This window comes from Lichtheimia ornata (genome assembly GCF_029851405.1).
Source record: "Lichtheimia ornata isolate CBS 291.66 chromosome Unknown scaffold00002, whole genome shotgun sequence".
Taxonomy (NCBI): Eukaryota; Fungi; Mucoromycota; class Mucoromycetes; order Mucorales; family Lichtheimiaceae; genus Lichtheimia; species Lichtheimia ornata.
This window is the reverse complement of record NW_026695322.1, coordinates 1,181,455-1,206,291: the sequence shown is the minus strand read 5'-3', so window position 1 is coordinate 1,206,291 and position 24,837 is coordinate 1,181,455. Positions and strand designations below refer to the sequence as shown.

The 24,837-nt window shown below is 43.8% G+C and overlaps 5 protein-coding genes across 5 annotated transcripts; 4 read left to right on the top strand and 1 right to left on the bottom strand.

Annotated features, from left to right (window-relative positions):
- Window positions 1–691: 691 nt before the first annotated feature.
- Window positions 692–3,075, top strand: O0I10_000924 (uncharacterized protein; the record flags this gene model as incomplete). Its single annotated transcript, XM_058481024.1, has 2 exons — window positions 692–929; window positions 989–3,075. 2 exons carry the CDS (start codon window positions 692–694, stop codon window positions 3,073–3,075), a joined length of 2,325 nt encoding a protein of 774 aa, XP_058348588.1.
- Window positions 3,076–4,048: 973 nt separating this feature from the next.
- On the bottom strand, window positions 4,049–6,713 carry O0I10_000923 (uncharacterized protein; the record flags this gene model as incomplete). Its single annotated transcript, XM_058481023.1, has 9 exons — window positions 4,049–4,151; window positions 4,209–4,652; window positions 4,712–4,811; window positions 4,872–5,316; window positions 5,371–5,511; window positions 5,572–6,058; window positions 6,122–6,176; window positions 6,244–6,444; window positions 6,500–6,713. The coding sequence occupies 9 exons, from the start codon at window positions 6,711–6,713 to the stop codon at window positions 4,049–4,051; spliced, it is 2,190 nt and encodes a 729-aa protein (XP_058348587.1).
- A 969-nt stretch (window positions 6,714–7,682) lies between these two features.
- Window positions 7,683–9,191, top strand: O0I10_000922 (uncharacterized protein; the record flags this gene model as incomplete). The annotated part of the gene is made up of 4 exons (XM_058481022.1): window positions 7,683–8,268; window positions 8,330–8,619; window positions 8,673–8,786; window positions 8,841–9,191. The coding sequence occupies 4 exons, from the start codon at window positions 7,683–7,685 to the stop codon at window positions 9,189–9,191; spliced, it is 1,341 nt and encodes a 446-aa protein (XP_058348586.1).
- A 357-nt stretch (window positions 9,192–9,548) lies between these two features.
- O0I10_000921 (uncharacterized protein) lies at window positions 9,549–10,935 on the top strand (the record flags this gene model as incomplete). The annotated part of the gene is made up of 7 exons (XM_058481021.1): window positions 9,549–9,559; window positions 9,617–9,656; window positions 9,732–9,805; window positions 9,879–9,940; window positions 10,084–10,217; window positions 10,323–10,499; window positions 10,660–10,935. 7 exons carry the CDS (start codon window positions 9,549–9,551, stop codon window positions 10,933–10,935), a joined length of 774 nt encoding a protein of 257 aa, XP_058348585.1.
- Window positions 10,936–11,606: 671 nt separating this feature from the next.
- O0I10_000920 (uncharacterized protein) lies at window positions 11,607–16,384 on the top strand (the record flags this gene model as incomplete). Its single annotated transcript, XM_058481020.1, has 8 exons — window positions 11,607–11,751; window positions 11,814–12,016; window positions 12,088–12,666; window positions 12,731–13,387; window positions 13,442–13,619; window positions 13,676–13,864; window positions 13,927–15,966; window positions 16,035–16,384. The coding sequence occupies 8 exons, from the start codon at window positions 11,607–11,609 to the stop codon at window positions 16,382–16,384; spliced, it is 4,341 nt and encodes a 1,446-aa protein (XP_058348584.1).
- Between the last annotated feature and the right edge of the window lie 8,453 nt (window positions 16,385–24,837).

Below are 24,837 nucleotides of genomic sequence, written 5' to 3'. Positions count from 1 at the left end.
TATCGGCTTGTATTCCCGTTATTACCGACCACCAACCAAGCCTTCATTCATCACCACCACCACCATGTATACACACACACACACATGCACACATGCACTTGCCAATACAACGAAAAAGAAAAAAGATTAAAAGTAAAATAGAGTTGGGATTGGATGGCGGGTGGTGGGTCGCCACGTGTCGACAGGGGTTGTTGTTGCTCATGGCAACCAATAATCCGGGAAACTGGGGAGGTGGAGAATCACTCACACACACACTGCTCATCTGTTTCATCGTCATTTATGTATTATATAAAGATGCTGCTATCCTTATTTAACAAGGTGCCAAGAAACCATCTCATTTCTTTGTTGATTCTAGGCCGTCTATATCCAGATCTAAATTATTGGGTTGGGATGAATGAAACGGTCCTTGTTCCGCTGTCTTGCCGACATTCATTCAAGCACACTTTATAAAAAAATCTCTCTCTCTGGTTGGTCAGGTGCAATTCAATCGTCCCTCACTTGTTCTTCCTTTATACAGGTAAAAGAAGCTGTTGCATAGATAATCCTTTATCTTATATATAAAAGTAAATAGGAACAACTATCCTCTTGGTGTGTGTGTGTGCGTGTGTGCGCTGGTTTACCTTGGCTACCATCAAACAACCTTCATTGACAACGACGCCATCGTGATTGTATGCGGCATCAACGGCAAACGATGGCTCTTGCTCCACGACAAGTGTCCAACACTGCAATCAATGAACCATGGGAGACCAATCGACGTTATGGCATTGTGATTGACGCTGGGTCATCTGGATCGAGAGTCTATGTGTATTCCTGGAAGGACCACGACCATGTAAAATCCATATTATCAGCCGATGATCTCAAGGGTAGCATTCCTATCGTGGAGCGAGGTGATGAGCATGGTCTTAAATGGACTAGGCGTGAAGAGCCAGGCAAGTTATAAAGTGGATTGGTTGGTTGATTGCAATGCATTAACAAGCATAATGTATAGGTATTTCCACGTATGGAAGCCGACCACAAGAAGTGGGTGAACATCTAAAGTTGCTCTTGGACTTTGCAAGTGAAGTTGTACCACCTGAACATCAATCATCGACACCCGTGTTTCTCATGGCAACAGCTGGCATGCGACTCTTACCGGATCAAGAGCGGAATGCTGTATTGAATGCCACTTGCAGCTATATCCGAGAAGAGTATCCATTTCATCTTCCTGATTGTGGAGAGCACATCCGAGTGATTCCAGGCGAATTGGAAGGCATTTATGGTTGGGTGGCAGTCAATTACTTGATGGGTGGATTTGATACCAGCATTCAAGCCATCACTGAAAAAGAAGAGAAGGAGAATGAGAATCATCATACATTTGGATTCCTGGATATGGGTGGTGCAAGTGCTCAGATTGCATTCGAACCAGAACATCATCAACGACAAGAACATTTGGATGATCTCAGCCGCATTTATTTACATACATTGGATGGCCGTCGAGTTGAGTATGACGTCTTTGTAACGACCTTTTTGGGATATGGCAGCAATGAAGCTCGACGACGTTACTTGGAAGAACGTGTACGACAAGCACATGAACAACAAATCAATGATGGAAAGAGTCGAATGGATGAACACCATACATTGCATCTTGATGACCCTTGTTTACCTTACAATCTCACTTTGGCTGATACCCACTCGACCAGTGTTCCTCTCACGCTCCATGGTACTGGATCATTCAACGAATGTATCGATGCAACAGCCCCATTACTCAACAAGGATGCTGAATGCCCAACACAACCCTGTTTATTCAATGGAGTCCATACACCCCATATTGATTGGAGTGTGAACAAGTTTGTCGGCATTTCAGAGTATTGGTATTCATCCCATGACATTCTCGGTCTCGGTGGCGTTTACGATTTTACAGAATACGAGAAAAAGTCAACTGAATATTGTGCGACTGATTGGGCTCAATGGATCGACACACACAAGCAAGTGGATGCATCAGATATCCTTCATCACCAAATGCAATGTTTCAAATCAGCATGGATCGTCAATGTCTTGCATGATGGTATTGGTATCCCACGCATCAATGACCCTGCTCACAACAATGCGGTCGATGACGAAGACATTTTCAAGCAATCAGTGGAAAGTATCGAATCGAAGAATTGGAACCCACCTTTCCAAAGCATTGACACCATCAACGACATTCAAGTATCATGGACATTGGGTGCGATGGTGTTGCACGTGACCAATCAGATTCCTTTGGATGGCACTGACAACAAGTATCATGATACGGATGACGAGGGGCCACATGGTGGGAATGGCGAAAGAGTGGCAGATGGTGTCGAGTTGCCAAGCGAACTACCTCATCATCATCAGCATCCACCGCAATTACCTGACAATGCACAACAACTGCTTGGTGACATGTCTCCTTCATTCAACAACACCTTAGTATTGGTGGCTATGCTGTGCATTGTCGCCTTTTTCTGGTGCTTGTACAAACGCACAGGACGAAAACGAAGATCGATGGATGAGTCACGTTGGGATGGTTTATTGGGTGGAAACAATGGGAGTGGATCATCATCATCATCATCATCCCCTTACGTCATTGCCAGTTCACTCGCTACAGGACTTTATTCAACATTTGCTTTACGTACTTGGGCATCTCGATTATTACGCCACACAACATCACCTCCTACACCTGCCATGCCAACCACAGCAACAATCAACGCTGCCATGGCAACAACTCCCAACATGGACATGGCTAATGATCAGCTCTTATTACCACCTACAACCATATCATCATCTGCATTGAGCGATAGCGTTGCCATCAACATGTCCTCCCCTTCGCATAGTGCTACCAATAGTCCAACATTGCGTCCTGCATTCTTTAGCCCGGCATCACGTTCACATAGTGCTACCAACATTAAGGCACTCAACAAAAAACGTTACAGCGGTGATAGTAACACATCTCATTTATTTGCACCACCAACCACAGCAGACAATGGAAGTGGTCGTTTACCCCTACGCAGCTCATCCTCTGCCATCAATCTCGCCAACCGTGCCAACATTAATAGTACCAACAACATGGACAGCTAGTATAATATTACCACCTTTAATAGACTCTTTCTCTCTCTCCCCCATTAATCATCTCCATAATAATACAATCACTGATTTTCAACGAGACCATGAGGCGTGTGTGTATAATAAGGGCTACGTTATGGACGATGATGTATGCTTTGGGTAGGTAGGCAATGCTTTGTTGTATCCCGGCCAGTAGATCAAAGCATGAAGAGGAAAGTTATTTGGTCATGTGCTGCTTTTTGGGTACAATGTTGACAAACATCCTTTCCAACTCTCACCCTCTTTTCTAATTTCTTGTGGTACGAAAGATGCAGAACAAATCCAAACGATGTCATTAAAGCAATTTGCTATTAAGTACATCAACTGCTTTACGGGAAGTGGAACTTGATCGAGGTCTCAAAAACCTAGTATCCTTCATTAGAAATAATTCAGGGCATCCATCCACTCCTCTTTCGATCGACCTGGTTGATTACGTTTATGGTGTGCTCGGTGTATTGCAGCTTGACATTCCAAGAATGACCGATCCTGACGCAGTTTGGCAACACTTTTTATCCCAGCCGAAAAACTCATAGTACGGATCAAGAGCCCCTTGAACCCCAAAAAGCAAAGTAATACCACTGTTGATGCTCGCGCATGGAACGTTGATTTGATAACTGCTCAAAGCATGGCTGATGTGTATCGCTATATGGCTCCCATGCACTAATAGCAAATAGACTATATCTTTTATCCTCGAAGTCGACATTGTAGGGTTGTTTGTTGCATGATACAGGTACAAAGATGTCTTCATTGCGTAGCCCCTCTTCCACTCACATTACCAAAATAAGCGAACTTGAAACCATAACAAAGAACCAAATACTTTTGGTATTTTTATGGAAGAATGCAAAATAGAAAACAACAACTACAATAAGTGGGTACAAAGAGGGAAAAAAGAAAGAGGTGTTGCGGATAAAGTGAAATGATGGTTCGTGTAAAATAGAGATGCGTGCAGTTAATAGAATGAGATGTCGGCCTCTCCTTCTGCAGGAGCATCCAAATCAACATACGATTTCACTTGACGCGGATCACGTGGCATTGGCTCATCCAAATCCATTCTATGGAGACGCATTAGTAGCTATCTTCAACAGCATTGCAATATCTTAATCACTCACCCTCGTGAACCCAATCTGTCATTGATGCCTTTTGTGGAACGTCGTCGACCTCCCCATCCAGCGTCAAATCCAATACGGGGTATCTGATCCCAAGGTGTGCCAAGAGCTGCGGCCTGCATAGCTGGTGGTGGTCGCATACCAGGGGGCATCACAAACGATTGCATACCAAATGGCACACCATTGTTCATTCCAGTCATGTTGTTAGCTCCACCACTACCGCCTCCATGGGTACTTGCAGGAAGTAAATGGCTTGGATCGCATACATAGTTGTTGTAATAGGTCACCTCTTCCTTGATTGCATTGATCTCTTCAGGATGTTTGGCATGAATGTGCTTCTCAACATACTCCAAACCCTTGAAAGCCTTGGCACAATCGCCTACTCGACACTTGAACTTGGCCTCGTGTTCTTTGAGTACATGTTCCTTGATGAATGCGCCCGTCTCCCTATGTATTTTTGATCAATTCAAATCATACACGGCATCATCATCCACACACAAACATACTTTTCCAAAACCTTGCCACCTAATCTTTCCAATTCATGGTCATCGGGTGTATGGATTCTCATTCCAATTCTTTGGTCCAGGTTCTTGAGCCATTGGTTGGCTGTGTAACTCATGCATCAGCGGCTGCTGCTCACACAAGCCAAAATTATCGACAACGTACCACTCTTTTCATTTTTGGCGGCCTGTTTAGGATCCGTGGTTTCATCGGACGAAGTTCCAAGTGGTTTGCGCTGATGGGGCTCTGCACATCGACGGTTGATCTCTTCCAGTGAATCGCATTCGAGCGAACAATAGTAGCAATACATGAACACGTGACGCAAATAGGCAAGCACCATATCCAATTCCTTCTTCAATGCCCATTCCTCATCCTCAATATCCTCAGGCTTGTTGTTGGCAATCACATGTTTGGCACGCTCACACACGGTCTGGACACCATTTGAATCGTTGCCAAGCTCTAATTCGAGAGCATCACATAACTCTTTGGCCTGATCAAGATCCTTTTGCAAGCGTCGTGGTGTAGATGCAATGTCAAATGTGACCTTGGATGTGCGTTTTTGTTGCTGCTTTTTGGGATTCATGGCAAGATGAAAGACAAAGTCATCAATCTAAATCATATACCATGATGAGTCCCATGAATGGATTATAAAATAAAGGCATACTTTTTGGTTGTCGAGCTCATTGAACGCCTTTTGCATGTCAGTTCCTTCCTTGAAGTGGATCCAGCCGATACGATGGAACTTTTTGGTGGGGCTTGGCTCTGATAACACAACGTATTCAAATCCATCCACTCCATTGCACATCTACAAGAGATGTTGTATGAGACACCTATCATCCGTGATATTCACCTCCACCTTTTATACCTCAATAATCCGTTGCCGTGCAATAGTGGGTGGTACTGTTTTGATGACAAGTTGATTCTCATATTCCTGATCATCGGTTGCTGGTGTTGACTCTTGCTTATCAGCGGCATCATTGTTGTCCTCTCCATTGCCCTCTGCATCATTGGTAGCGCTCTTGGCTGGTGCGTCGTAATTGATGTCATCGTATTGTCCTTTCTCAAGATCCGCCAAGAATTGCGTTTGGTTGTCTCGTCGACGTCGTTTCATATCCTCGATACGATCTCGTGATGCTGTAGGATGATACTTTTCCAAGAACCATTGCTTGTCTTTGTTGCTGTTGAAGAAATTGCCAAGTTGTCGTGCCTGAACCTTCTCCTTATAATGCTGATAGCGCTTTTGTAACTCGTCGTCATCAAAGTGGCTTCGTGAATGTACGCTTCGAAGGTGTTCACAGAATTGCTTGAATGAAACGATATAATCCAACTGATCGAGATCCACCGATGGCATCCTTTATACAAACAAGTTTTAATCCAGTATTCATCACACCACATCCCTCTTGCTGTATACAAACCTTCCCATCGATTGCCATCCGCCCCCACCACCACCACTTATCATTGCCATGGGTTCTATACACACAATGTAAGATACACTTGCATACACACACACACACACATCCACACACTCATGACTCACCATTACCCATCATTGGATAACCAAATCCTTGTGCTTCAGGTAAGCTGCTGTATCGTGGAGCAGGTGCATAGCCATCGCGATCATAGTTGGGAATGTAGTGATCGCCATCGTGGTGGTCATAGGGATCACGCATATCTCTGTCATGCCTTGAACGTCCATAATCGCCATGGGGTGAAGGACGTCGCTTTATGTGTCTACGTTCTGTAAAAGTAGCGTCAGCGTGGTGTATAAAGCAAGCTGTGGATGGGGTCGTTACCATCTGGAGGTGTAAGGCTGCGTCGATGTCGTTTCTTACGGTCGTAGCGATCGAATTCATCTCGACCAAACGAAGGATCACGTTCAATACTTCTTTCTCGTCGAAATTTCTCTCGTCCATGGTTGCGTAAAGAATACTCGTCATCTGACCAATCGCCACCGTAACCGCCACCGTTGCCAGAACCCACAGGTGAATAGTTTCTGTGATCAGACATTTTGTAAAAGGAAGGAATAAAGTAGAGGAAGCTGTTACTGCAATAGCAGAGAAAGAGTGAGCGAGTGTTGAAATGAAAGGGACAAGGTGGTGGAACAAAGAAAAAAGAGGTGCAAGTTGCTGGTCAGGAACCACACCAAAGATGTGTCTGTGTGTGAGAGAGAGAGAGTAAAAGAGAATGAGATGCACCACTGATGACGTGAATTAAGCCAACAGCGAGCGGCCCCAAAGATGCACTATCTGATGCAGTTTCCTTATCCAATCAATCCCTCACACAATATATCCAGGAGTCATTTTCACCTCTCTCGATCATCCTTCCAATAAGAAATGTACATTTCTTTATAATGCGTACCACCCCATCCTAGTAAAAATAGCTAGATGCAACATGAGGATAATCCGAATATGGTCCTATCTCCCAAATACGAATGGCAAAAACAGTCGTCAGATCCATCACAAAGAGCTCATCATCACTAATCAAGCTTGTCAACCACGTGTCTCCTTGGCTACCTTATCCTTCTTGCATTGACATCCCTTGTAATTAGCGACACCTTTGTAATAAATAAACAAGTGTACTTGCTCCTTGTTGTTTCGGATACCCCATTCCTCGTTGTGTACAGTCATCTTTTCGCTTCCTCTCAACCCAACCCTACCCCCATCCTCTATAATGCGGTGTGCCATTTTTCACTTACAAAGCTAACCCAACACGAGCCATACCATAATACTATTCCATGAACAACCACACAAAGTGAATGATAAGCTTTGATAGGGGATTCGATTATTCAGCGACGAGCAACAAAAAAGTGTTGATGATATGCAAACAAATAAAATGGATCTTGATTGACAGAGGAGAGCAATACGAGTGAACCCGGGTGTATTCATTGCATATAACAAACACATCTCAATCAATCATCCGAGCATATAAATACATGATGAGCTCTTTGCCACTTTTGATATCTTTTTCTAATTGATCATGAAAGTACTGTGGTGTTCGCTAGCAGCCATAGCTATCCATGCATCGGTTGGCTTGGCTGACAATGAGAATCGTAATATACTTGCAGTAACATCGCCTGCATGGCTCGCCAACGTTCCCACTCCAACACAAGGTGCCGTCGTGACGCAGTATCCCAAAGATGACGATATCAAGATAGGGTCACTTAAAGAGGGAACGTATCCCATTGATCTCAACAAGTATCCCAAACCACTAAAATTACCGCCAACCGATCACCCAGAGGTGCAAGAGGCACTCAAGCATATCGATTGGTCAAAAGTGCCTCAAATTGAGCCTCGCAAGATCAAGAATTACATTGTGGATACGTCCGGCTACGATAGTAAATCGGATCCCGATTGCTGGTGGACTGCAAGCACATGCAAAAAACCAAAGTTATCATATATCCCAGAAGACATTTACGCTTGTCCCCAACCTGGTCAATGGGGCTTGAACTACGACGATGGTCCATTACGTATATGGAGTCACGATGAAGAAAAGAAAAAGTGGCAAGAACCTCGGTTTTACAATTACATGGTGGAGCATGGCAAACAAAAGGCGACACTTTTTTGTACGACACTTTCATTCGCTTGCCCATTATGCATTTTACACTAACCCCATTCCATGTATAGATATCGGTTCCAATGTGATCACTTATCCCGAGGCTGCTCAACGTGCGCTCAGTGACGGCCACACAATTTGTGCTCATACATGGTCACACAAGCAAATGACGACCCTTACCAATGAAGAGATCGTTGCAGAAATGTATTGGACTCACAAGGCTATCAAGGAAGTTTTGGGTATTACACCAAAGTGCTGGAGACCTCCTTATGGTGATGTAGATGATCGTGTGCGTTCCATCGTTTGGCAAATGGGTATGAGCACCATCATTTGGGATCAAGATTCGAATGATTGGAATTTGGTAAGGTCACGTGATGTTGCTTTTGTGCATTTCATTTATCATGTCTTTATTAGTATGGTACACCTGCTCGTGGCAAGGTTGCTCCTGAAACCATTGATAAGCATTTTCAAGACTGGATCTCGAAACGTGTAAATAAAGAAGACAACCTCCATGGACACATTACTCTGGTAAGTGAAAACGTAGCGTGGTCAAGGCTGATCCACTCAAATTATGTCACCTAGCAACACGAGAATAGTAATTCAACCGTATCCATGGCGGAGAGATGGTTACCTAAGGTTCAAGAAGCATTCGATGTCATGCCGATCCATAAATGCTTGAACGATCCATATCCATATTGGGAGCAATCTTGGGCCTATCCTACTGTTGATAATCCATCTCCGCCGCTAAATGCACAGGATCCGAATAGCCCACAAAAGCCCGGCGGCTCATCGGGTAGTCCTTCCACCCAAAGTGGGCAGCAACAATCGGTAGGCAGCACCACGGTCTCGACAACTTCCGGTGCCGAGCCATACCTTCGCACATTTGCTTTATATGCAGCTATGGTAACATTGACCCTTGGCTTGTTTGCATAATCATGCATCAATTTTATCCAAATCCCTATTGCAAAATACACTTTAATTATTATACTAGCAGCCATTGTTGTTGTATAAATGTAGGGTAGGGGTGGGTTGTTATCGTGATGGGATCATTATTGGTGGTGTGTAGGCGCAGCAATGTCCTTTTGATTCGGCATCTTTCGATGCCGTCTTGTTTCACTTGCCTGGGTTTTACACATGCCGAGAATAAACATGAGCGGGCCGCTTGTATTCCGCTGATCTTCTCTTTACATTTTATCACCGCACAGTGTTGTACAGACGTCGTTTTGCTACGCTGGATTTATCCATCAGCCTAACACAAATAGAATCTAACGCGTAGCACTCTGGTGGAAAATGAGTTTTCTGTACGTGCGTTTTCATGATGGATTCTTTCATAAAGCTAATGTATACATTTATCGTAGCCATGGTTTCAAAAAGAATCTTAATCGAGCGGGCACCACGGTGAGTGTGATACATAAAGCAGCAATGTTTAGCGTCGTGTCTCTTATCATCATGCTCATTGATCTACCTTAAAAGCTGATGCAAAAAACAGGTGCTGTGGATCGTACTGAAGATAGTGAGTTTGCGGATGAGTATGAGCGGTTCAAAATGTAAGGGTTGCATAGGCGGATCAAAAAGTATTATGCAACGGACTCATTCTATGGCATCATTGTACATCACCAGACTTGAGAAGAAATGTGAAAAGCTTAGTAAAAATGCCAAGGCGTTTCTGGATGCCATGCGAGGTAACACAAGGGAGGGACATCGAAGGGCGGGGGTATGTGCATGTGCATGCGCATGTTGAGTGTGACCCTCCAGTACTACAACAGCCGGCTGACATGTTCATCCATGATTTTACTTTGAACGTGGTTGGTGTTACCATAACAAGCGATGACAACAACACAGTTAAGGATAGCTCAAACCTTGGGATTGTTTTATGACGATTGGGTCGTCATGAGTCAAGGTGGTCGTGAGTACGTAAAGACCATTGAACGTTTCAACGAGGAAACGAAAACGGATTTGGTAACTATTTTCATCCCGCTCACACACACGCACGCATTGTGCTTTCCATCTCCACAAGCATATCGTATTTTGATGTCATACTGATCTCAGCCTCATTGTGCATAGGATAAGGCATTTCAAACTACCGTTCTAGAGCCCCTGGCGCGGTTGTGTTCATATTTTCCAGAAATCAATGAAGCTGTTAAGCGTAGGAAAAAGAAGCAGCTTGACTATGACGCTCAAAAATCCAAGGTTCGAAAGTTAATTGATAGGCCAAGTGAAGATCCACAAAAATTGCCAATGGTAAGGTAGGACCAAATGGGGGTGTGGAGGCGTTGTATGTATGCATGATATATGAAATGGCAACTATCATGCTAGTACAGCATTATTGTATTGGTTGGATATTGGGTTTACCCCCCCTTGCGCATGCAGTAATGAGATTCAACTGTTTTTCCTATCTTAGGCGGAGCAGGAAGCTGATCTAGCACGCGAGATGTACGAGGGGCTCAACACCATTCTGATAACCGATCTCCCAAAAGTGGTTGATTTACGTGTGCCATACCTTGATCCATCTTTTGAAGCACTCATCAAGACCGAATTACTCTTTTCTCAAAAGTCATATGAAGAGCTGGAAGCGTTACGCCCACAATTTTCACAAGAGATGGAGCAAGGACAAGATACAAGAGTGGATGATATTTTGCAGCAGATGCGTTCTCTTACTATCACTGGAAATTTCTAGTCTATAAAGGTTGCCATGGATATAAAGGCACACACACATATGGAAATTATGCCGTGTGTAATATAACGGCCGAAGCAGGAGGAGACACGAGAGATAGCGGTGGTGTACCGGGAGAGGAAAAATTAGGCTCCTTGGGCATAGGGATATCGGGGATAAGATCCGTATCGGGCCGTGAAGCTCCATGTTTTCTTATTGGATAGGCAAAGATCGGCCCAAATGTTGCGACATGTGGAGACATTGGTAAAAGGAACCAATATCAATGCAAGTAGTGTTTTTTCAACATGCGTTGTCAAGGAAATGAAAAGGGTTGTCATGGAAATTTTTCAGCAATGGGAGCATTTGACAATATGACTGGATATGGAGTGAATGTGCGCATGTAGGACAAATCGCGGGATGGTAGGATGAGGACCATAGAAAGTGGAGATCATGGCATGTGGCACAGCATGCGATATGAAAGATTTTTTGTTGCAGAAGCTATCGGCAAAGTGGCGCGAGACGGGCCGAAAAGCATCCGTGTGAGCGCGCTCTCATAAGGAATCTCCGTTGGTCCAGCCAAAGCGGCGATGATAACGAAAGAGTGGAGTTGTTTCGTAAAATTTATTTAAATAGACAGCTTGCCCTGACCTTTTTTGCCAATCTTGATCTGATCTTCAACACCTTCTTTTACATACATGGATCACGAGAAGATACAGTTGGATGTTCCAAAGAAGGAAACGTCCGCTGCATCCGTCACTGGATCGGTCGAAACGATTCTCGAGCCCATTGGCACCAAGGGCAGCTTTGGTGAAGCTGACGGCAATGCAGTAGATGTCGATGGTACGGCTTTTTTTCTATATCTTCGACATTACGACTAATATTTATCATTCGAATATCAACAGCTGCCAAAACCGAATATGAAGAGCTTAAGCGTGAATTATCTCGTATTAGCCGACAGGCCACTAGCACTGATGGTCAAGTCGAAGCTGGTGCTGTTGAAGAATTCAACCTCGATCAATTCCTTAACGGCATGATGCAAGACTCCCAAAACGCAGGCCAAAAGCCCAAGCACTTGGGTGTAATCTGGAAGGATTTGACAATTGAGGTAAGCATCCCTTTTTTATTATTATCATCATCCATATGCAGGTGTCCTAATCTAGATCTATGTTATAATAGGGTCTTGGTGCTGATGCTCATACCATCCCTACTGTCATCAGTGGTATCCTCAATGTCCTTCAATTCTGGAAGTTTTTGGGTATTGGTGTCAAGTCTACCACAAAGACCATCTTGCAAGGCCTTAATGGTTGTGTGCGTGATGGTGAAATGTTGCTTGTTCTTGGTCGCCCTGGAGCTGGTTGTACATCCTTTTTGAAGTTGATGTCCAATCAAAGAGCATCCTACACTCGTATTGGTGGTGAAGTCAGCTATGGTGGCATTGATCACAAGACTTTTGCAAAGCACTATCGGGGTCAAGTTGTTTACAACGCCGAAGAAGATCAACATTATCCCACTCTTACCACTCGCCAAACTCTGCAATTCGCCCTTCGTTGTAAGACTCCTGGTGCACGTCTTCCTAATGAGACCAAGAACGACTTTGTTGAGAAGATCATTTACTTGCTTGGCAACATGCTCGGCCTTACCAAGCAAATGCCCACTCTTGTTGGTAACGCATTTGTCCGTGGTCTCTCTGGTGGAGAGAGAAAACGCCTGTCCATTGCAGAAGTTATGACGACACAAAGCTCTATAAACTGCTGGGTGGGTGCGCAAATCGACAGTTCTTGTAGCGATTGTGAGTTCTTACATGTTGTTTTTTTATTAGGATTGCTCCACTCGTGGTCTTGACGCTGCCTCTGCCCTCGATTACGTTCGTTCGTTGCGTATCATGACCGACGTTTTCAAGAAGACAACCTTTGCCACCTTGTACCAAGCATCCAACAGCATCTACGACTTGTTTGACAAGATCTTGTTGCTTGACGAAGGTCATCTTATCTTTTTTGGACGTGCCGAAGAGGCCAAGCCTTACTTTGAGAACCTTGGTTTCTATTGTCCTCCTCGCAAGTCGACTCCTGATTTCTTGACTGGTCTTTGTAATCCTTTGGAACGTGAGATCAAGCCTGGTTTCGAGAACACTGTGCCCAAGCATGCTTCCGAATTTGAGCAAGTCTACTACAAATCCGATGTCTACAAGCGTATGATGGAAGATCTTCACGACTTTGAGGCTCAAGTCAACAATGAAAAGCCATCCGAATTGTTCATGGAAGCTGTTCGTGAAGAACATCAAAAGCGTGCTCCCAACAGCGCTCCCTACACCTCAAGCTTCTTCCAACAAGTCCGTGCCCTCACTATCCGCCAATATCATCTTTTGATCAAGGATTATCCCGCTCTTATCTCTCGTTATGGTACAATTCTCATTCAAGGTCTTATTACCGCTTCTTGTTTCTACAACATCCCTCTCACTGGTACCGGTGCCTTTTCGGTAAGTTGCATTTGTATATGCAATCATGCTCTTTATTAACATCTTCTTCAATAGCGTGGTGGTGCCATTTTCTTTTCGGTTCTTTTCAATGCTTTCATCTCTCAATCTGAATTGGTCAACTTTATGATGGGTCGTCCCGTTCTTGAAAAGCAAAAGCATTTTGCCATGTTCAGACCATCCGCTTTCTACGTCGCTCAAGTCATCATGGATATTCCCTATGCCATTGTTCAAGGTACGTTGATTGAGAACGTCATTGTCTTCATTGTACTCATCTATTTTCTTTGATAGTCTTGCTCTTTGAGATTTGCGCCTATTTCATGATGGGTCTTAAGCTTGAAGCTGGTGCATTCTTTACGTTCTTTGTTACCTTGTTCTTCGTCAACATGATGATGAACGGTTGCTTCCGTATGTTTGGTGCCGTTACTTCAAGTTTCTTCTTTGCCACTCAATTCTCTGGTGTCATTCTTATTGCCCTTGGTATGTATACATCTTTATTGTAAAGCAATCATGTACAGCATCACTCATGATCATTCTTATAGTTACATACACTGGTTACATCATCCCCTATCCTTCCATGCATCCTTGGCTCTTCTGGATTTACTGGATGAACCCCTTGGCATATGGTTACAAGAATCTTTTGATCAACGAAATGAAGGGTCAAGTGTATTCTTGCGAAGGTCCTGGCAATGCTGTTCCATATGGTCCTGGCTATGATGATTGGAACCACAAGGTGTGCACTATGACTGGTGGTGTCCCAGGCCAAAACTTTGTCCTTGGTGATGAATATCTCAAGCAACAGCTTAGCTATGAGCCATCCCAAATGTGGGCTCCTGATTTCATTGTGGTCGTCGCCTACTTTTTGCTTTTCACTGCCGTCTGTGCTCTTGCCATGGAATTCTTGCACCCTGAAAAGGGCGGTACTTTGATCAAGGTTTATGCTCCTGGCAAGGCTCCCAAGCCCCGTACTGATGCTGAAGAAGATGAACGTCGCCGCCGCCAAGCTGAGATCACCTCCAAGATGGATTCTATCTCTACTGGTACCACATTCTCCTGGCAACATGTGAACTATACGGTGCCTTTCAAGGGTGGCCCTCTTCACTTGCTTAATGATATTTCTGGTATTGTCAAGCCTGGCCATTTGACTGCATTGATGGGTTCTTCTGGTGCTGGCAAGACCACGTTATTGGATGTACTCGCCAAACGCAAGACCATTGGCAAGGTTGAAGGAAGAATTTACTTGAACAATGAAGCCTTGATGAGCGATTTCGAACGTATCACTGGTTACTGTGAGCAAATGGATATCCACCAGCCCGCTGTCACGGTGCGTGAAGCAATGCGTTTCTCTGCCTATTTGCGTCAAGATGCCGATGTTCCCAAGGCCGAGAAGGATGAATACGTTGAACAAATCATTCAATTGCTCGAGATGGAGGATATTGCCGATGCTCAAATTGGTGATGTCGATCATGGTATTGGTATCTCTGTTGAAGAACGCAAGCGTCTTACTATCGGTATGGAATTGGTTGCCAAGCCCAAGTTGCTCTTTTTGGATGAGCCCACTTCTGGTCTTGATTCCCAATCCTCTTTCAACATTGTCCGTTTCATTCGCAAGCTTGCTGATGCTGGTTGGCCCGTGTTGTGTACTATCCATCAACCTTCGGCTGTTTTGTTTGAACACTTTGATCACTTGTTGTTGCTTGTGCGTGGTGGTAAGACCGCTTACTATGGCGAGATTGGCAAGGATGCTGCTACTATGATCGATTACTTTGAATCCAACGGTGGTCCCAAGTGCTCTCCTGATGCTAACCCTGCCGAGTATATCTTGGAAGTCGTTGGTGCTGGTACCGCTGGCAAGGCTACACGTGATTGGGCTGAGATTTGGGCAAAGTCTCCTGAGGCTCAAGCCCTCCAAGAAGAACTTGAACAAATCCATGGTAGTGCTGATCAAAACCCTCAACGCAAGTCTCTCAGCTATGCCACCAATTACCTTACTCAATTCAAGCTTGTCTTTAAGCGTATGACTCTTGCTTATTGGCGTTCTCCCGATTACAACATTGGCCGTTTTGTCACCATTATGTGTACCTCGCTTATCAATGGTTTCACTTTCTGGAAGATGTCGACTACTTCATCCGATTTACAAAACCGTCTCTTTGTGTTGCTCGGCACTTTTATCATGGCATTCACCCTTATCATTTTGGCTCAACCCAAGTTTATGACCGAACGTCTCTATTTCCGTCGCGAGTATGCATCCCGTTTCTACAGCTGGTTGCCATTTGCCATTTCTTCGGTCCTTGTCGAGATCCCATACATCATCTTTTATTGTGCATGCTTCATGGGTGGTATCTATTGGACAGCTGGCTTGATGAACACTCCCGAAGCTTGTGGTTTCTTCTACATCATGTTGGTTGGTTTCGTCTTTTGGGCTGTCACTCTTGGTTTCGTCATTGCCGCCATCTCTGAATCACCCGTCATGGCCTCTGTTATCAACCCATTGATCATTTCCATGCTTATCTTGTTCGCTGGTATGATGCAACCTCCTTCTGCTATGCCCCGCTTTTGGTCCGCTTGGATGTATTGGCTTGGTAAGTTTTCTTTGATTCATCATCTTTGGTATGGATAACATTGTTACTTACATTCACTTCTTTATTAGATCCTTTCCATTACTACATTGAAGGTTTGGCCACCAACGAAATGGAGCACATTACTGTCGAGTGCAGTGACCGTGATCTCATCAAGTTCGCTCCCCCCAGCGGTCAAACTTGTGGTCAATACATGGCCAATTACTTGAACAACGGAGGACCCGGTTATATTGTTGATGACAATGCCACCGACGAATGCGCCTACTGCAACTACAAGAGCGGTCCTGAATACTACTCGATTACTTATCAATGGGATGCTGCCAACAAGTGGCGTGATCTTGGTATTATCTTTGCATTCTTCGTTTTCAACGTCCTCCTCTTCATTGGCCTCTGCTGGTGGAAGCGTAAGGGAAGACGTTAAGCGCATTCCTCCTCCTCCATTCATACTTTATATTTCTCTTCCTATTTGCATCTTGTCCTCTTTTGTACGTTATTGTATTTAGTTCCCTCCTACACATTCACACATATACCGCAACTCACCCAACAACAACACACACACATATACGCATTTCAATGTATCATTAATAGAATACGAGTCTTTTAGACCAATAATACACACTTGTTTGGGATACTTGTTATTAGGATATCTTGGTTTATGCGAAGGGTCATCATGATGTAACACAATAGCTTGGTCCGTGCGGTCTGTGAAAGTCATCACGCTGCTTTCAATACCAGTTGCGTTGATTAAGATTTCTGTATCACTCTTCGATTGCTTACAACATCAAATCCACCAAGTTGATGGACGTGCTATCACGCTGAATAGCATCCTGCGGATCAAATTTGTGGTCATTGTTCATAGGTTTGATTGTTTCTCTTTTGAGAGACCCCCTGGTTTACGGGACCAATGTAGTAACACTCCCCAACCTTTAATTCAACTTTGCATATACCCACTTCCATCCCATGCACCAAACCAATATCCATATCCATATCCACAAGAATTCGTATGTATTAAAGCAAGTTGCTACACGTAAAAAAAAAGCTGCTTCTATATAATGACTATCTGCTGTCCACGTGAAGGAAGGCTGTAAGCCAAGTTACTGCAAGTAAAGGATGCTGTTTGAGACAATGGAGTAAAGACCACGCTAATGGCAACTGCTGGATGAATGCTGTTACGATTGGTTGTGGCAGAAGAGTGTACAAGAGAACGTGTAATGTCAAGGAGCGGGGGTGTCGTAGTGGGATGCACACGCCATGGACTTGCCATTCATTCAAGGACAATCGGATCAAGACAATAGCTGGCTTGACATGATGAGTTGAAGCAGGACAATCGTTCGCAAGAGATAGTTGTGTGGTTGTACTTAAATGGGGCAACAGTTGAAAACGGGAGGAAGAGGGAAGAAGCAGGAAGTGGAAGCGCTGGGAATCAAATACTACTTTCTGAAGTTGTACGATACTTTTTTGTTTGAGCATTGTTCAATCAAATCCTCTCGGATCATGAAAGTTGAATGATGGGCATGCTAGGCTGGAGCAAGACAATCGTTCGTATGCATTGGATTGGACAACAAAGGTGAATGGGAGGAATGGGCTATTAGCTGGCAGTTTACAAATAACTTTGCAAAATGATTTTTCTCATATTGGGCGATACTTCTGTGTTTGAGCGTTTTTCAGTCAAATCCTCTCGGATCATGAAAGTTGAAGGATGGGGATGATGGGCTGGAGCAGGGCAATCGTTCGTGTGCATTGGATTGGACAACAAAGGTGAATGGAAGGAATGGGCTATTAGCCGGCAGTTTACAAATAACTTACCAATTTGATTCTTCTGATATTGGATGATGTTTCTTTGTTTGAGCGTTTTTCACTCAAATCCCCTCGGATCAAGAAAGTTGAAGGATGGGCATGCTGGGCTGAAGCAGTACAATCGTTCACATGCATTGGATTCGACAACAATGGAGAATGGGAGGACTAAGGATACTAGCTGGCATTTTGAACTATTCCTAAATAGTGTACAAGAATCATGCATCGCCTGTGCTGAATGACTCAAGTTACACAAACACGCCCTCTGCATCTTTTGCTCTATTGTAGTCATACTACTTTACATTAAACAAAGACCACTTCTCATATAGCATCACGCTTACAAACATAAAGGTGCCTGTATCTCCAAACTTTACAATGAAACGTGGGGTTTTAATTAGAGCAATGTGCTCGGCTTGGCCAACTGCACCTTGTGCCAGTTTCACGATCAAGCTTGCCAATCCCAGATTTCGCAATGTCGCTACCAGTCAAACTGGATCCGGGGCTCAACCTCTTTCGACGACGACCAAAAAATATTTTTGCTGTTTGCGACATTAAACGTGAAACTTTTCACACAAGGGTTGTTGGCCAAGCCGACACAGCCTATTCAAAAAACCCCACGTTTCATTGTAGTACTGGATAGTAATTTTATGTTTGTAGCGTGATGCCATGGGGCATAGAGTGGTCTTTGTTCATTGTCAAGTAGGTGGACCCCGGCAGAGCAAAAGGTGCAGAGGGTCGTGTTGTGTAACACAGCTACATTTGCATGAATGAAAGGGTCAATGTATAATTACTTTATAGATCATCTAGGAAATTGTGGCATGTATTGCTAGCTAACGGCCACTTTTTATCCAATCATCATTGTTGCGAGATCCACTGCATGGAACGATGTTCTCTACGAGACATTCATGATTAAAAGTAGGTTGATTCGAGCTGATTTTGATTGAGCTGTGGTCAAAGAGAGATTAGAGCACTCTTGACATCAAGCACGCTCGATGTAGCTCAACAGATGTAATCTGTGTGAGCGTAACTCAACCAAATCAGCTCGGATCAACCTACTTTAATCATGGAAATGAATGTCTAGAGCAGGAGCATCGTCCACCTACAATAGAATGCACAAAAGTTGGAATGCACAAAGTGGCTATTAGCTGCCAATGCATGACATAAAAGTGAGGATTGCGTACCTTTCATGCATTGTCCCTGAAGTCCTGACTTTTTAGCTGAGTTACCCAAAGAGGTCCTTCTGCATCTTTTGCTCTATTATAGTCATACTACTTTACATTAAACAAAGACCACTTCTCATATAGCATCACGCTTACAAACATAAAGGTGCCTGTATCTCCAAACTTTACAATGAAACGTTGGGTTTTGAATAGAGCAATGGGCTCGGCTTGGCCAACTGCACCTTGTGTGAAAGTTTCACGTTCAATGTCGGCAACAGCCCAAAATATTTTTTGGTCGTCGTTGTTGTATTCGATATTTGTTTATGGATACGATACATAGAAGCGTAGGATAGATGTTTCCATCACACATTAGAACGTTCCTTACAAGCACATGATACATCAACAACAACATAGAATAGTATAAATAGGCATCCTCCAAGCAGTTAGAAATCATCATCTTTGAATCTTTTATCTCATTCTTACATAAAGCATATCAAAGAGTCCTAAAGGATTTTACCTCAGTCCCTTTTCTTCCATCAAATATTACAGTCGTCGTCGAAGAGGTTGACCCCAGGATCCAGTTTGGCTGGTAGCGACATTGCGAAATCTGGGATTGGCCACGATGAACGTAAAACTTGCACACAAGGTGCAGTTGGCCAAGCCGAGCACATTGCTCTAATAAAAACCCCACGTTTCATTGTAAGTTTGGAGATGCAGGCACCTTTATGTTTGTAAGCGTGATGCTATATGAGAAGTGGTCTTTGTTTAATGTAAAGTAGCTGCCACCCTGACAGAGCAAAAGATGCAGAGGTTCGTGTTGTGTAACACAGCTACGTTTGCATGAATGAAAAGGTCAGCGTATAATTACTTTATGGAGCATCTAGGAACAGGCATGTATTGCTAGCTAACGGCCACTTATCCAATCATCATTGTTGCGAGATCCACTGCATAAACGATGCCCCTGCTCTAGACATTCATTTTCCCCCATGACAAGTAGGTTGATCCGAGCCGATTTGACTGAGCTGCGGTCAAAGAGAGATTACATCACTCTGGACATCAAGCACGCTCGATGTAGCTCAACCGATGTAACTTGTGTGAGCGGACCTCAACCAAACGCCCCCCCCAAAAAAAAAAAAAAAAAAAAAATCAGCTCGGATCAAATCTTTACTTTAATCATGGAAATGAATGTCTAGAGCAGGAGCATCGTCCACCTACAATAGAATGCACAAAAGTTGGGAATGCACAAAGTGGCTATTAGCTGCCAATGTATGACATAAAAGTGAGGATTGCGTAATTTTCATGCATTGTCCCTGAAACTTGATTTTAGCTGAGTTACCCAAAGAAATCCTTCTGCTTTTTGCTCTGGGTCAAGGGTGTAGCTACTTTACATTAAACAGCACTTTCATATAGCATCACGCTTACAGGTGTCTGCATCTTGGCACGAACGCGGGGTTTTGGCTAGAGCAATGGGCTCGGCTTGGCCAACAGCACCTTGTGTGAAAGTGTCGCGTTCAATGTCGCAACTAGCCCAAAAAATATTTTTTTGGTCGTCGTCGTCGAAGAGGTCGACCCCCAGGATCCAGTTTGGCTGGTAGCGACATTGCGAAATCCGGGATTGGCCACGATGAACGTGAAACTGACACCCAAGGTGCGGTTGGCCAAGCCGAGCACATTGCCTTGAATAAAAACCCCACGTTTCATTGTAAAGCTTGGAGATACAGGCACCTTTATGTTTGTAAGCGTGATGCTATATGAAGAGTAGTCTTCGTTCATTGTCAAGTAGGTGGACCCTGGCAGAGCAAAAGATGCAGAAGGACCTCTTTGTGTAACTCAGCTCATTATGCATGATTGGAAGGGTCAACGTATACTTTTCAGCAATAGCTCACTGCCTGCTAGCAGCTATTTCTTCACAAACAGCGTTGTTGCAAAATCCACTTCATGTGAACGATTCTCCTACTCTAGCCGAGCGTTTCCATCATTCAAGTTTCTTGATCCGAGCCGATTTGACTGAGCTACGCTGGAACAGCTAACATGTAAATTAATGAATCGCAGACCCTGCGAATGTCTCCGTTCTTCAAACTTTGACGCCTTCATTCCAAATTTTCAAATGAAGCATGAGGTCTTTATTAGAAAAAAGCCGATCAGCATGCTTCGAGAGCACCCTTCTGACCAATTTTCAAGTTGGAAGTGAGCAACTTCGGGCGGTGGGCCGTCCGCTCTTTTGTTGTCCATCATCCACCGTTTGGGCCCTCCCGCATTCAAGACATCCTTAATGAAGTGTATGGTTTTTAAATGAATGAAGTTGATCAGCATGTTGCAGAACCTTCTGACAAAGTTTCATGTTCGAAATGGGGAATCCAAGGTAATACATACTACTTCCATAAATCAGCAGAACTCCGCGCACCGTGGACCTCCATTCCGACTTACATAGTAAACCCCACAAAATAATTCTCCCTTTCCAAATTTTCAAATGAAACATGATATCTTTTTTAGATCAACATAATCAGCATTACCCGCGGCATCTTGTGCGAAAGTTTGAGGTTCGAGAGGGGCAATCTCATAATCAAGGTTTGGATTATTTTTAACGTTCATGCATTTATACAAGAGGTGTGCAGCTATTTAATTTCCACTTCTTCCACTCTCAGCCTCTTCCCTCTTGCTCCCAATCTCAACTGTTGCCCCATTCAAGTACACAACTACCACCTGCGAACGTTTGTCCTGCTTCCACCCATCATGTCAATCCTACAGATGTCTTGATCCAATTAGCGTATCAAGCTTGCCAATCCCAGAGATTTCAATGTCGCCACCAGCTCAAACCGGATCCGCTCAATCCTTTCGACGACGACCAAAAAAGACGCAGTTGTTTGCGACATTGAACGTGAAATTTCCACACAAGGTGCTGCTGCCGCCGAGCGCCATTTGCCTATCCAAAACCCCACGTTTCATTGTAAGTTCGGAGATATAAGCACCTTATGTTTGTAAGTGTGATGCTATAAGAAGAGTGGTCTTTGTTCATTGTCAAGTAGGTGGACTTCGGCAGAGCAAAAGGTGCAGAGGGTCGTGTTGTGTAACACAGCTACATTTGCATGAATGAAAGGTACAAACGTATAATTACTTTATAGATCATCTAGGAACAGGCATGTATTGCTAGCTAACGGCCACTTTTATCCAATCATCATTGTTGCGAGATCCACTGTATCGATGCCCTGCTCTAGACATTCATTTCCATGATTAAAGTAGGTTGATTCGAGCTGATTTGATTGAGCTGTGGTCAAAGAGAGATTAGAGCACTCTGGACATCACACGCTCGATGTAGCTCAACAGATGCAATCTTGTGTGAGCGTAACTCAACCAAATCAGCTCGGATCAACCTACTTTAATCATGGAAATGAATGTTCAGAGCAGGAGCATCGTCCACCTACAATAGAATGCACAAAAGTTGGGAATGCACAAAAGTGGCTATTAGCTGCCAATGCATGACATAAAAGTGAGGATTGCGTACCTTTCATGGTATCAATCCCTGAAGTCCTGACTTTTTAGCTGAGCATCAAAGAGGTCCTTCTGCATCTTTTGCTCTATTATAGTCATACTACTTCTTACATTAAACAAAGACCACTTCATATAGCATCACGCTTACAAACATAAAGGTGCCTGTATCTCCAAACTTTACAACAACGTTGGGTTTTGAATAGAGCAATGGGCTCGGCTTGGCCAACTGCACCTTGTGTGAAAGTTTCACGTTCAATGTCGCAAACAGCCCAAAATATTTTTGGTCGTCGCTGTTGGCCCGATATTTGTTTATGGATACGATACATAGAAGCGTAGGATAGATGTTTCCATCACACATTAGAACGTTCCTTACAAGCACATGATACATCAACAACAACATAGAATAGTAAGTAAATAGGCATCCTCCAAGCAGTTAGAAATCATCATCTTTGAATCTTACATCTCATTCTTACATAAAGCATATCAAAGAGTCCTAAAGGATTTTACCTCGTCCCTTTTCTTCCATCAAATATTACAGTCAATGTCGAAGAGGTTGACCCCCAGGATCCAGTTTATTGGTAGCGACATTGTGAAATCTGGGATTGGCCACGATGAACGTAAAACTTGCACACAAGGTGCAGTTGGCCAAGCCGAGCACATTGCTCTAATAAAAACCCCACGTTTCATTGTAAAGCTTGGAGATGCAGGCACCTTTTATGTTTGTAAGCGTGATGCTATATGAGAAGTGGTCTTTGTTTAACGTAAAAAGTAGCTACACCTACAGAGCAAAAGATGCAGAGGGTGCCGTGTTGTGTACCACAGCTATACGTTTGCATGAATAGTACCACGTATAATTACTTTATGGAGACCAGAACAGGCATGTATTGCTAGCTAACGGCCACTTTTATCCAATCATCATTGTTGCGAGATCCACCGCATGGGAACGATGCCCCTGCTCTAGACATCCACTTCCATGATTGCTTAGATCCGAGCTGATTTGACTGAGCTGTCGAGAGGATTACATCACCTGGACATCAAGCACGCCTGATGTAGCTCAACCGATGCAATCTTGTGAGCGTAACTCAACCAAATCAGCTCGATCAACCTACTTTAATCATGGAAATGAATGTCTGTATGTTATTAATGTCCACCTACAATAGAATGCACAAAAGTTGGGAATGCACAAAAGTGGCTATTAGCTGCCAATGTATGACATAAAAGTGAGGATTGCGTACTTTTCATGCATTGTCCCTGAAATCCTGACTTTTTAGCTGAGTTACCCAAAGAGGTCCTTCTGCATCTTTTGCTCTGTCAGGGTGTAGCTACTTTACATTAAACAAAGACCACTTCTCATATAGCATCACGCTTACAAACATAAAGGTGCCTGCATCTCCAAACTTTACAATGAAACGTGGGGTTTTTATTAGAGCAATGGGCTCGGCTTGGCCAACAGCACCTTGTGTGAAAGTGTCGCGTTCAATGTCGCAACTAGCCCAAAAAATATTTTTTTGGTCGTCGTCGTCGAAGAGGTCGACCCCCAGGATCCAGTTTGGCTGGTAGCGACATTGCGAAATCCGGGATTGGCCACGATGAACGTGAAACTGACACCCAAGGTGCGGTTGGCCAAGCCGAGCACATTGCTCTAATAAAAACCCCACGTTTCATTGTAAAGCTTGGAGATACAGGCACCTTTATGTTTGTAAGCGTGATGCTATATGAAGAGTAGTCTTCGTTCATTGTCAAGTAGGTGGACCCTGGCAGAGCAAAAGATGCAGAAGGACCTCTTTGTGTAACTCAGCTCATTATGCATGATTGGAAGGGTCAACGTATACTTTTCAGTAATAGCTCATCATTGCCTGCTAGCAGCTATTTCTTCACAAACAGCGTTGTTGCAAAATCCACTTCATGTGAACGATTCTCCTACTCTAGCCGAGCGTTTCCATCATTCAAGTTTCTTGATCCGAGCCGATTTGACTGAGCTACGCTGGAACAGCTAACATGTAAATTAATGAATCGCAGACCCTGCGAATGTCTCCGTCTTTCAAACTTTTGGACGCTCTCATTCCAAATTTTCAAATGAAGCATGAGGTCTTTATTAGAAAAAGTTGATCAGCATGCTCGAGAGCACCCTTCTGACCAATTTTCAAGTTGGAAGTGAGCAACTTCGGGGCGGTGGGCCGTCCGCTCTTTTGTTGTCCATCATCCACCGTTTGGGCCCTCCCGCATTCAAGACATCCTTAATGAAGTGTATGGTTTTTAAATGAATGAAGTTGATCAGCATGTTGCAGCGAACCTTCTGACAAAGTTTCATGTTCGAAATGGGGAATCCCAAGGTAATACATACTACTTCCATAAATCATGAACCTGCGCACTGACCTCCATTCCGACTTACATAGTAAACCCCACAAAATACCCTCCCTTTCCAAATTTT